The 13847-nt window shown below is 41.9% G+C and overlaps 1 protein-coding gene across 1 annotated transcript; it reads left to right on the top strand.

Annotated features, from left to right (window-relative positions):
* The first annotated feature begins 9187 nt into the window (after nt 1-9187).
* LOC123412805 (NAC domain-containing protein 21/22-like) lies at nt 9188-13578 on the top strand. Its single transcript, XM_045105748.1, has 3 exons — nt 9188-9593; nt 11301-11572; nt 12650-13578. The coding sequence occupies exons 1-3, from the start codon at nt 9401-9403 to the stop codon at nt 13085-13087; spliced, it is 903 nt and encodes a 300-aa protein (XP_044961683.1). The 5' UTR covers nt 9188-9400; the 3' UTR covers nt 13088-13578.
* The last annotated feature ends 269 nt before the right edge of the window (nt 13579-13847 follow it).

Genomic DNA, 13847 nt, shown 5'->3' with positions numbered 1-13847 from the left:
TACTCCTCTCATGTTGTTGATGATACTTGTACATCTAACCCTATCTCTTTTGAAGTATCAACATTGAAGGAGAATGTTGAGCTACGTGCTCAACTTGACTTACTAACTAGCAATTATGGGAAGTTGGAAGAAAACCATGTAATGCTCACAAGCTCTCATGCCGATCTTCTAACATCCCATAATGTGCACAAGTTAGCTCATGAGGCTATCATCACCAAGGTAACATCAAGTGAGCCTCATGTGGAAAATGGCACTACCTCTAGTCAAAGTACTATATTTCCATGTGCTAGTCCTCGTAATTCGTCTACTCACAATGTTGCTACCTCGTGTGATGAATTACTTTCCTTGCCTTGTTGCTCTAACATTGAAGCTTACACTCCCTCTAGTACTTGCATTGATACTAACCGTGCAGAGGAAATCGAAGAGCTCAAGGCCCAACTCACTTCTTTGAAGAAAGACTTGGAACAGTGTCATGAAGGGATGACCACACTCAACAACGTCCTGTGTGAGCAAACATCTCCGAATGACAAAAATGATGTTGGAGCAAACTCAAACAAGAACAAGAGGGGCCTAGAACAAGTCAAGAATTCGGCCAAAATCATTTGCTTCAAGTGCAAAGTTAAAGGGCACCATGTTAGATCTTGCCCTCTTAAGACGAAGTCTCAAAGTCACAAGCAACAAGGGAAGCGGCCACAAACTCAATCACATATTCAACTACAAGTTGAAGGAAGGCCTCTTTCCAATAAGATCCAAATCAACACTCCCCAAGGTGACAAATCAACTGGGAAGAAAACAAAGGGTAGATGTTGCTACTTATGTCGTGAGAAGGGTCACGTCGCTTCGTCTTTCACGAGAGGTAACTTATCCAACCCAATCACTATTGATGATACCTATTCCCTTGGGAATGATAAGGTTGGCAATGTGTTTGCCAAGTTTGTTGGTACTCAAAATGGTGTCAAGAAAAGAACCATTTGGGTTTCCAAGCCTACTGTGATTAACCTCTTAGGACCCAACGTAGTTGGGGACCAACAAGCTCAAACTTGATCAATAGGTGACTATGGAGGACATTAGAAACTTGGATACATAATGAAGAATTAAGGGGTCTTCATCATTCATATTATCTCAAGCCAAGTCATTTGGATTATCGAGTTTCTATCTTATATCCAATGTGCCTCCTTACGGTAACTTATACTTAAATTGTTTACATTGTTAGGTGCTTGCCCCTTTGCATGTTGTGGTTTTGTACCTTGCATGCGTTTGTATATGTTGTGCTTCCAACTTGCTTATCTTGAGTAATCGAGTATGGGTATGTTGGTTTGCATATCATGTACATGTGAGTCTTGTATTGAGCCTTTTGTGTCTTGTTTGTATTTTTGTTGGCTCTTGTGAGAGATTAATGGATTATCCCATTGTGGGGGAGTGATGTGCTTTGCACACCTCTCAATCCTATAAATGTCTATACATGGGGAATACCACTTAGTTTTGATATTTCAAGATTATCTAGTTTCTATGTGGTATGTCTTACTCATGAGAAATTCAAATTCTATATGGTCCATTAATTATCTCTTGTTGGTTTCAATTTGCCACTTGTTAATATTGTTGGTTTATCACATTATGGGGGAGTAATATGCTATGTGCATATTACAAACCTAGAAAATGTGTACATTTGAGGTGTTGCCACTTAGTGTTGATATTGTAAATTATCCTGTTCCTAGGTGGCATGTTATCTCTACAAGTGTCATATGCTTGCGTTTTATGGGTAAAGATGATCTTGGATATATTTGTGATCTACCAATGAGTATCATTTCGAAAATACTTCTTGTCCTTGACAATTGGTATTCCCATCATGTGATTGGAATTGCTAATCATCTTTACATTGGATTTTGTGTTTCGTTTGTCTTCCTTGCCTCTTATGGATCTATTTTAACCTGTCTAGTGCTTTTATAGATATAGTGAAAGTGATGATCCCATCGTGTGCGTTTTGTATTTAAATGCAAATTCTATATAATGCACGTCCCTTGGGGGAGCTATCCTATTTTCTTTAGAACACTCTCTTTATTCACCCATCATAAAATCTTTTGATCCCCATCAAGTGTGTGTTGATGGGAGGCAAGTCTTGCTCTTTATGATGCTTTGTGCCATCATGAAAATTTGTCGAGGGCTTGGTTTGTTGGAACCTAGCTCTCTTTTGAAAACTAGAAACCTCGTGTTTGTTTTCCTTCAATTGGTTTCTTGTTGCCTTCTATTTGGCATGTGTCAATGGATATCTCATTCCTTGAGGTATCTTTTAATTGATATCCTTCAAGTGATAGTTCTTTTGTTTTAGGATCTTATTATCACTTGATACCTTGTCTTTTGGTGACTTATCAACTTTGTGTTGAGTTGATTCTTGAGAGTCTTGAGCATGCGTATCTAGCTACTATATACAACTTCTTTTGCTTGCTTTCCTTCTTTGACCCAATATATAGGAGAAACTCCAACTTGTCACAAATTGGCTAAAGTGTGCATGAAATTCAAATTCATATCTATATGCACATATGTATGTGGAGTTTTGTCCTATGTATTGCTGGTTTTCTAACTCTTTGGTCCCAATGAGTTTGGGCACCATTTTGTTTGTTTTTGTTGTTCCAGGAAAAACTGGAGATGCATTGGATGCTCGGCTCACCTATAAGGAAGATGTTGAGACCATGTGATTATTGGAGCCAAGTTAGGATGATCAAAGAACAACTATCTACTACATAATCCCAATGTTGTCTCGGTAACAAGTATCCACTTCATGCATTCTTTTCTTGCAAAGGACCCAACCTGTCTTTTCTTTTCCAGGTTGCATCGTGGCATGAATCTCTTGATTCATTCTTGTAGTACTTGTTTGCTTTCTCAAAGCATCCGAACGATGATGTCTTACTACTAGTTGGGATGTCTTTGATGTTCGTATGTTGGAAGTTCATATTATACAATAAGAAAATATTAGGCCATGTGCTATGCTTCCAAGCAAAAGATCTCATTGATATATTTATGACTTCCCTTTTGGATATCTAGTGTTCTTCCTTCTTGTAACCATTTCGTGTGTACATCCTTGTTTGTGGATATATATATCATCATGATTGTCTTCTACTTAGAATCTTGGTCACATGAGAGAAGTTACATCTCTAATTGATATCCTCTTTTCTTTCACGTCCATCGCTGCATTTCCTTTTTCGGTTTTTGGTGGCAACGTGAAAGGATTTGTTTTGAGTGCGTATCTTATTTTCCTACATCTTGGTGCACTCTTTGGCCGTGAAGATTATTTTTCCTCATGTTTGTCTTGATGAGGGTTTTGCCATTTTCAATTAGTATCCCTCCTCTTGACAAGATTCTTACTTCCTATCTTCACAATGGGTTGTCACAAGCGTTGGTTCTTATTTTGTTTATTAGTAAGCTTGTGAACCCATTTTCTAGTATGTGTGTGTTGGAATGATATGTCTTGCACTTTGTATCTCATATTCATCAAGACTATGTTGATGAGTAATGCTCATCCTTATCTTAAGTCTTCTCAAGTGCTTTGCCATGACTCACACACATTACTTTGGTTGAGCTTATTCTTAAGTTGCTTCCTTTACATGTTTCTCAACCATTAGTTTTGTGCAATTGATATGCCTATTGTCTCATCTATCTTCTTGCACTCGTTGTGTGTTTCTATTAATTCTGGGGGAGCAACGATCCTATTTTGTGCACCTGTTTCAAATACAAAAATCTCATATTAGTGCACAAATCATGGGGAGCTTCTCTAGTTTTTGATAAAGCACTATGTTGCCTCTATCATAATATCTTTTAGTCATGTGGTTCGAAGGACCATATGATTGTTTGTTCCATCTGGAATTCTTTGATTGCTTGCTTCTATCATAATATCTTTTATTCATGTGGTTCGAAGGACCATATGATTGTTTGTTCCATCTGGAATTCTTTGATTGCTTGCCTCCATCTTTGCATGTCTTTGTGACATACGATCCTTTTATTTGCAATCTTTGGGTCCTCAATATAGTTTGTTTTCCTCCAACTACATATCATTGTATTTGTGTATTTTTCTGCACTCATTTGCTGAGAAGTACACACTTTTTGGAGGATCACCTACTATTTTGGCTTTCTAAACTTGTCGTCCATTTTGGCAATCGATGCCAATGGGGAGAAGTTCAGAGAGTTTACTTTGGATATGTTTAGAGGGTTTTGCTTTTATTGCGTAAGCATTTACATCTTGCACACATGCATTATTACCTTGTATGTGTGTGCTTGGTTATGCTTATTTCCTTATATAAACTCTCTTGAAGTGGTTGTCTTCAATTACCAAAATGGGGGAGATTGTTAGAGCATATATCTCCATATGTGGTTTTGGTAATTGATGACAATTCCTATGGACTAATGGTTGCCTTAAGTTATATTTATAGGATTTGTCCATAGGCATTTCTTGAAGTCCATCTGTCGGGTTCAAGGAGTTTATATGATGACCAAGATGTTATTCAAGGTATTATCCAAAGAATGGTCATAGAAACACTAGGTTGATCAAGATCTCAGACAAAGAGTAAATCAAGATGATCAACACACAAAGCGTATAAGATGTACCGAGAGGGGTCAAGTGATCCCATGATATGGTAAGCATTGTCCATTACGTGTTTGTGTACTAACCCATGTTCTTTGTGAGACTCCTATGTGGGGGTAAGGTGTGTTTCCATTGGGCTTGCGTCAAAAGGAAGATCTCATACAACCCATGAAGGATGACGTCAAGTGGTGATCGTCATCAAGATTGTGGTGTGCAAGTTCAAGTGGATCAGCACGAATATATCATTGAAACTATTGTCAATGATCATGTGTTGATAAGGACAACCTCATGTGCTAACAAGGACAAGATCAAGATAAGCATTCCTGAGCACTACATGCTTGATTCTTGTGGATGTTCACATGGTGGACAAATAAAGATGAATACATAAGCTAGGCTTTCCGCATTATGTATGGGAAAGCTACTTGAAGACTTCATCATCTCTTGCTTTCAACTTGAGCCAAGAAGGAACAACAACATCAAGCTCAGGTGAAAGGGCTAAATCAAAGGTATCAGTTCCTTTGACGTTAGTTGTGCGGAGTGATGATCCGCGAATAAAAGTATACACTCAAGTATGGATCATCAGTACTCTTTTATGATTCTTGAGTCCTTAGGGATCCCGCACTATTAAGAGGGGATCACAGGTTTTGCGATGAACTTGCTCAAACTACATCATCACTTTCTGCTCAGACCACATCTCCACTGTTTTGTTGTTATCTGAAAACAGAACCAGTGCCTCGGACATCCGGCTTTCTCCGGACGTCCGAGGACCGGACGACCGACTAGTTCGGAAATACGGAATCCTATACCAGAAAAATCAGAGCCATATAACTCGGACTTCCGGCTCCCTCCGGACGTCCGAGGCCCGGATGTCCGGCCAAGACCCGGAAATCCGGAAGCCTGCACCAGTAGAAGTGGAGTTCTATATCTCGGAAATCCGGCTCCCTCCGGACGTCCGAGCGTCGGACGTCCGACACCCGTCGGAAATCCGGAACCTACCACCAGTAGAAGTTGAGTTGTATAACTCGGATTTCTAGTCCTCTCCGGACGTCCGTTGGCTGATAAATTCAACATAGGTTCAGTCGTATCTTCAGGCCTCGGACGACCGACCCGTGTCGGACGTACGGTCGCTGTTTAATTCAAAATAGTTTCAGTCGTATCTACAGGCCTCGGACGATCGACCCCTGTCGGACGTCCGACCCCTCGGGGACGCCCGGACTTCCGACAACTTTCGGACGTCCGGACCCTGTGTGACATAAAGTGTCCCCAACGGCTCTTTTTCTCTCCCCTCTATAAATACCCCCCTCCCACTTCGTGAGAGGGTGGCCCAACACAGCCTTATCCTCATAAGAACACATTTCCACCTCACACACATTTGCTCACTCCAAATCTTAGATCCCAAGAGCATTTGTGAGCCCCTTTGAGAGTTGTTCCAATCAAAAGATAGATCGTCTCCCTCTCCTTCTCTCAACCCAAGCTATTTGTGATTTCAGCAAGTTTTGAGCATTCCTCGTGATCTTGTTACTCTTGGAGGTTGGAGACTCCTAGGCGGTAGGAGTTCTTCGGAGAGGAATCAATCCGTGTGTTTTCCCCCGGAAAAGTTTGTGAGGGTTTGGAAGCCACCTCAAAGGCTTACCACTAGTGGTTGAGAAACGCCTTCGTGGTGTTATCTCAAAGGAAGAATAGGGTGAGCCTTCGTGGCGTTGGTGTGCCTTCGTGGTAACATCCACCTCTCTAACGGTGACTAGCTTCCCTCCAAGGAAGTGAACATCGGGATACATCTTCGTCTCAGTGACCTTGGTTATCCTTAACCCTAACTCCTTACTTGTGGTTTACTTGTGTTGTTTGAGCATACATACATTGCATATTGCTTGTGCTCATTATATTGTGTTGGTCATTTCTTGTACAAGATTAATCATTCAAGCATACCCTCTATATCCACACGTTCATACTTGCATCCCTTGATACATCGTGTTGATATAGTGTGATCTAGTATCTTGTGTTGTTCACCTACTTGTCGTGTGATATAGCTCAAGTAAGTTTGTGTAACTTACTTGTGCTTGTTAGTAACTGTATTGTGTCCATCCGGGTAGATCGTGTTGTTGATACACGTTGCAGTGCCTAGTGCATTTAGGATTTGTGCTTGACAAGTACCCTCTTAGTTTATTTCCGCATTAGGTTCAAGCCAAATCCGAAGAAGTTTTTAAATAGCATATTCACCTCCCCTCTAGGCGTCATCGAGGTCTTTTCACCAGTTTTCTTCTGGAAGCAGAATTGAGAACAACGAGGTGGTGAAACATAGAGCAAGTATTGTAGCACAAGGGTTCACGCAGATACCCAACTATTCTCCAGAGGTGGAATCTCTTTCCGATAATTTATATCATTGACAGTACATAATCATCTATCTTTGCAGTTGATAGATGTAGTGATCACATATCCATGTGGTTCACTAGATTCAGACGTATATGATTGATTCCCGATGAAATCTCACTTCTGAATTGAAATGCAAAATGCAACATACATTGTGTAAAAATCAGTAAGTCACCATACGACTTATTGTTGTCGGTACATATGGTACAACCGACGTAGTGAGTTCCTTATGCATAAGGATTACTCCGATCCTACAATGATGATTATCCATGTTTGTATGTGTGCAATGACGACACATGTAATCATCTAAATGACGGAGTTTAAAATGAAGGATTTGGGAAAACCAAAATACCGCTCGTTGCTACAACTTGAGCACCTTCATTTATACACTATGGTATACTATGTTGTCTATATCCATAATATATTAGGGAAATTCATTATGGACAAATATTATCCATCCATAGCTCTCATGGTAGTTCATTCTCTAGACATAGACCAAGAGATGATGGAAATGAGATATTGGGACTCAACGTTCCATAATGCCATTGGATCCACCAAACACAATTGGTTGGTACTCAAGAATATCTTTCGATATCTCCAAGGCATCAAACATCATGTCCTGGGTTTTCAGTTTCACAGAAATGTGAGCACCGATATTATTGGATACATCGATCAGATCCCCGCTATGTCGGATCGTAGACAAGCTTAGTGTTCATACTAGGTGTGGTAGCCCTCTCATGAAGAGTCTTAAAAACAGACCTCATGGCTACATCCACCAACCATTATCTCAAAGATAATGTTGCTTGTGTTGCCCAGATGCAAACAGGTTACGTAATAAGCAATATCGCTATATTGCATTTCTTGCAAATCAAATCATGTGACTGATTTGGTCACAGAATCTCTACCAACTTTTACATTCCAGAAACATGTTCATGGAATTGGTATGTGACGACCGGCTTCGAAATTTGCAAGAATCAGGGGGAGTATCTTCCTGAATTGTTCCTGTTCAATGCATCATATTATACTCTTTTTCCCTCCATGAGTTTACTATATAGGTTCTCATGAAGGTTTTTAACGAGGTAATATCAAACACAAGATCATATATCATACTTTCAGTTTTCCCCACCGGGGTTTTTAGGAAAGTATATACGACATATTTATTGTTCTCTTGATTCTATGAGTTTTCTCGTATTGAGTTAGAGGAGACAATAACCATATATGTTGCGACATTTTCTCCTTATTTTTTTCATTGGGTTTTGAATGAGTTTTGGCAACATATCGAACACTATACTCCTCATATTTTTCCCACAAAGTTTTTGGAGGAGCCTCTAATCAAGATGATGATTCTGGATGGACAAGGATAGATTAGGGGGAGTGTTAGAGTTTAATTAACATATGTTAATTATCGGGTAATCTCCCCTTGTAACTGCCATCTCTCCCGAATAGATGCCTCTTCATTGCATCTCTTCTCCTTGTATATATATCCATATTCATCTAATGAAAGAGTATGAGGATTCATTCTAACAGATCCGTCTCCCGATCAGCCGTCGAGCCGCAAACTGGAATTAGGCGACGCCGCAAAGCCACCCGGCCGGAAGATATGTGCCCGATAGGTGATTAGGCCAGTCGGCGCTTCGAATTAAATGCCCAGACTGCATCTCTCATCTCGTCTGCATGACTGCATGCATCTGCCCGCCCACGTCACCGCCGGCGACGTACGTCCGGCGACCGTGACACGGCCACCGGCCCGGCTGCAGCCGCCCGATCGCGCGCCCACCGGCCGGGACCGGCCCGGCGAATCGAACCTCGCCACCTGGCTACCGGCACGCTAACCGAGGGAGAGGAAAAGTCTCTCCAGCTGGGTGAGTACGTACTACACGAACCATCAGAGATGCCTAGCTGGGTGAGTACGTACGTACTCCATCTGCCTAGCTACACGTACGTAGTACTCCCTCCGTTTCAAAACATAAGACATTTTAAAAATTACACTAGAAAACTACATACATAACAGAATGAATGAATCTACATTTTAAAATATGTCTATGTACATCTGTATATAGTTTATAGTGCAATATCTAAAAGGTCTTATATTTAGGAACGGATGGAGTACGTAGTAGTAGTAGTATAGTAGTAGAGCCGTAGCCTTCCCGGCCCCGGCCACGGCCACCTCCACTCTCCATCTCGGCGCAAAAACTAGTTGACCTGACCATGCCGTGCCCGTGCGCTGGCTCCTATTAATACCCGTCGTCCTCCTCGCGCCCCTCCTCGACATCCCTCTCGGTAAACGGTACAATCATACCATACCGATCAGGACCCAGCTGCTGCTGCTTCTGCTTCTTGTTGTGTTGGCCCCACTGCCGAGATCGGCAGCAGAAGCAGCCGTCGGCCTGGTCCTCGCTAGCTCCTGTCGACCGCTTGATCCGAGGGGATCGATCCAAGGCGCGCGTGGTGGCGGCAGCGATGAGTTCGCTCAGCATGGTGGAGGCGAGGCTGCCGCCGGGGTTCAGGTTCCACCCGCGGGACGACGAGCTCGTGCTCGACTACCTGTCCAGGAAGCTCGGCGGCGGCGCCGGACCGGCGGTGGCGAGCATCTACGGCTGCCCCGCCATGGTCGACGTCGACCTCAACAAGACCGAGCCCTGGGACCTCCCCGGTAAGACCTAATCCCAAGTACTCTAGCTTAAGTACACCAGCTAGCATGCGCGTATTCGTGTCTATATGCTTGTGATCGTCTTCCGGATCAAACATACATATGCATCAGTACTTCGGTCCTGGGGATGATTATTTATCCGTTGATTCAATTTCCTTCTCCCGTTTGGCTGCTGCTGATTCGTAATTATTCTTTTCAAGTCGATGACGTCCCAAACCCCCTTAAGAAAATATAGCATCCTATGTAGTATGATATCTCTGCCGGTGTGTATATCTTTTGACGGAACTAACAACGATTTGGTCGTTTCTAAACAGACAAGTCTTCGGTTCTCCACTGTGCTAATTAAACACCCTTGTTCAATTTTTAATAAAGAAATCACATCCCAGAAATAAGTTATTTGTCCGTGTGTGTGTATGCATGATTGCCCAAGGTTCTCAATCATGCATATCATCAAAATGTATTGCTCTGTTGGTTTCAACTTGAATTTAAGGTCTTGGGACCAACCATGTACTATTTATATGCAGCTCAATTAGCTACCTTCATTAATATTCAGTCTGTTAATACCATGAACAATTCTTCCCTCTTTGTTCCTTTCCGCTCATGCATGTGTAGTTTCCTTGAGTTGCATCGATCCAAATCCAAGGTGGCTCGCTGTGTGCATGCTGCTAGTGGTTGGGTAGTTTCCAGTCCCAGCCATAACTGAAGTGACCACGACAATCTCGATCTCATCAAGTTGCAAATTGCAACTATGCATGCATGCTTCCCATACCGCTAGAAACCGACCTTTTCTCCTTTTCGTTTCGTTTCTCTTCTTTTCTCACTTTTCTGGCCCTTCCTTTTGGCGTGCCCATGCTTTTCCCCCTCTCTATATGTCCTAATCAATTTAATTGCCATTTGATTTTTTTTATCCAAAGGCAAGAAAATTTCAGAGTGAGACCACCTCAAATATTACTAGCACTAGAGAGAGAGAGATCATTTTTTTCCACGGTATTTTTTTTTTGCCTCATATTCCAGATATAGTAGACTTGATCAAGGGATGAATGCATATAGTTTCTGGGAATTATTCTACAATGAGAACAAAATTCACACGCCTTGTCTGCCTCCATCTTTTGTCGCCTTCCCGTCCCCATAACAGAAGGATATTCTCACAGCCATGAGTTTGTTTGGCCCCTTGCTGGCCTGCTCCGCATATGTCCCTGTTCATGCCATGCCATCAAATATTCCCCCAAATTGCCTCATCCTTAAAGGGAATTCACAGCCCACGGACGGGGACAAACTTAACACAAAAAGGATGCCTTCCACTTTGCCTATTAGTAGAGAACACACCATGCACAAAGCCATATGGAAAGAACATATATATAGCAAGGATAGGATATGTATAATTGATGTATGTCACAAGAATAGGCAAGATGCCTTCCCCAATCAATAGATCTCCTTTCCATTGGTTCCAAAAATATCTATTATTCTCCCTATTATGTTATTACCTATTAATGGACATTTTCTCCGCCTTACTTAAATGTGGATCTAATGTTAGGACTTCCTCTAGAAAATGGAGTACTGTAGTCAGACATACTACTTGGGTTTACACATTACACATGGTACATCATAGATGCACATCTTGCGCATGTTCCAAAAAAGATTACTATTTTGTAAATAGTTCATCTAACTTTTACAATATTGTTTGTTAATCTTCTCCTTGACTGTATTCAGAAATTGCGTGCATTGGCGGCAAGGAGTGGTACTTCTACAGCTTAAGGGACAAGAAATACGCTACAGGGCAGAGAACAAATAGAGCAACTGAATCAGGCTACTGGAAGGCCACCGGGAAAGACCGCCTGATAAGCCGGAAAGGGTTGCTAGTTGGCATGAGAAAAACCCTGGTGTTCTACGAAGGCAGAGCCCCTAAAGGGAAGAAGACTGAGTGGGTCATGCACGAATTCCGCAAGGAAGGGCAAGGCGATCATATGAAGTTGCCATTGAAGGTAATCGTCATTATAATTATACATGTAAACCAAAAATTCATCTTACTAGTTGACACTCCACTCCTTTCCCCATATAGCATAATGCATCATATGAATAGAAAGTGCAAGAAATTCCACCCAAAAAAAATTGTACGCAAGCTACAAAACTATATACTCGTGGCACTTTTTTTTAAAGGAGGGGAGGGGACATCCAAAATGAAACTTGGCAGGTTTGGTTTCACATGTGGTAGATTTTATGAGAAGTACGGACTAAAGAAACAAAAAACATTTGGTTCACGTGACATTCGCATGTGGAGGCTACTGACTGGAATGCCAACTCATTCTATAATACATGTGCAATGGATAATGTAGTACGACCAGCCAGCTCACTATACATGCATATGCCCTCTCAATTCAAGATCTATCTAGCTAGCTAGCTAGCTAGTAGAATTAAAGCGCCAAAATTACAGTTGAGTCACAAATAAGTTGGCCATCTTTTTAATTAATACATTTATTTTGTGATAATTAGGTGCCATCTAAGTAATACCAGGAGGTGTCTAAAAGCTGGTGTAGTTTGTGTTAAGAGGATGACACCCGAACAGATAGTTAGCTGAATTTTGTTAGAAAATTCGTGGTAGTCAGCACATATGTTCATGATGTTAACTGTTGATTAGCGGGCCCGGGATCCTCCTGTTCCTGGTCTGTACTTGATGCTTTCCTTACATGTGGGTCACTCTCATGCCAGCTACGTACAATATGAGGATGATCTGGTCTCTTTTAGATGTACACTACAATATAGACCTGTGCGCAAATTATTGAATCAGAAGTTTTTATCCTTTTTATCGCTTTCGTGTCACTTTCCAACAATTTCATAAAGCATACAGTTGTCGCCCACAAAATGATAAGAATGGCTAAAAACAATTATAGTATTTTCCCACAAAAAATTATAAATCATTTCAATTCATACTATCAAAGCTTTGCAAAATGATTCTGATGCAAAAAATCTTGATCTCATGATCACTTCAGATGCTACCAATTCACCCATTCATTTTCCAGTCTAACGATCTTGTGTACGTAATATTTTTTCATGTTAAACAGGAGGACTGGGTCTTGTGTAGGGTTTTCTATAAGACCAGGACAACCATTGCTAAGCCACCCACAGGGAGCAGCTACAAGATTGACAGTGCAGTCGCAACCTCACTGCCTCCTCTCATTGACAACTACATTGCCTTTGACCATCCTGGAATGTTGCAAAACCTAGAGGGTTATGAGCAAGTGCCCTGCTTCTCCAATAATCCCTCCTCACACCCGTCATCGTCGACCTCGATGAGTATCCCGGGGATGGCGCCCATGGCTGCTGATCAGGAGCAGCAGCACATGGGGAAGGCGATCAAGGACGTGCTGAGCCAGCTCAGCAGGTTTGAGCAAGGCAACGTGAAGAGGGAGGCGCCTACCCAGGGTGGTGTGTTTGCTCAAGATGGGTTCGAGTACTTAGCTGAGAGTGGCTTCTCACAGATGTGGAACACGCTCAGTTGATTTTCTAGCTATGGATATTATTGCTACCATTTACAACTCTAGATTTTCTCGCAAGCAGTCTCCTGCATGTCTGGGCAATCAGCCAAACGCAACAAAATATTATCTATCAGAACTGATGGCGCTCGGCATCTGGTCATGAAAATGAGGAGGCGGCGATTCCTGCCGCTGCTTGCACCTGCAATTACATGGAGTACGTCTACTTGCTGTCACCATGCATCTCCAAGATAACAATTCTGCAACTGGAGACGGTGCCCACGCACACAGTTTCAGGATCTCGATGTATGGTAAAAACTTTACGTTGCCGCAGCTAGCCTTCAATGGAGATCGCGTCGTAGGGCAAGTGGGCAACTTGCGCCATCATCATTCATCAAAGAGGAAGGTCTACTCATCTATGCTAGCAACATTAGGTCGAATCGTGTATATTGTGATGTAGGACCCGTATGTTAGAATTCTGTGAGGGGAAATTTCGCTGCATATTATTCAAAAAGCAATGCTACATCCACGTAATGCTACATAAATGTTTTACGTAATATGTTACATGGGCCAATTAAATTAAAGTTTGGAGGATGAAGCGTCCCCACCTTTTGAAAATCAAGGGGGTCAAAGTTAATTAGTTAGGAGGCTTCCGTTAGTTTCCGTAAAGCTTACGTAGATGCAGCATTTTCGTTATTCAAAAGGTCTGAAACACACTCCGAGGCTACCACCGACGCGACATACTCTGGTGGCACCTGAAATCATGCATGCCTTACATATCTTATTT

The sequence above is a fragment of the Hordeum vulgare genome, chromosome 7H (genome assembly GCF_904849725.1).
Source record: "Hordeum vulgare subsp. vulgare chromosome 7H, MorexV3_pseudomolecules_assembly, whole genome shotgun sequence".
Lineage (NCBI taxonomy): Eukaryota > Viridiplantae > Streptophyta > Magnoliopsida > Poales > Poaceae > Hordeum > Hordeum vulgare.
Note: the sequence above shows the minus strand (reverse complement) of the source record. Positions and strands in the feature narration are given on the sequence as shown.

Excerpts from the sequence above, each read along its gene's own strand:
- LOC123412805 (XM_045105748.1), top strand. The coding sequence starts at position 9,401 with ATGAGTTCGCTCAGCATGGTGGAGGCGAGGCTGCCGCCGGGGTTCAGG. Across the intron at positions 9,594-11,300 it reads CGAGCCCTGGGACCTCCCCG|AAATTGCGTGCATTGGCGGC; the intron begins GTAAGACCTAAT and ends GACTGTATTCAG. Across the intron at positions 11,573-12,649 it reads ATATGAAGTTGCCATTGAAG|GAGGACTGGGTCTTGTGTAG; the intron begins GTAATCGTCATT and ends CATGTTAAACAG.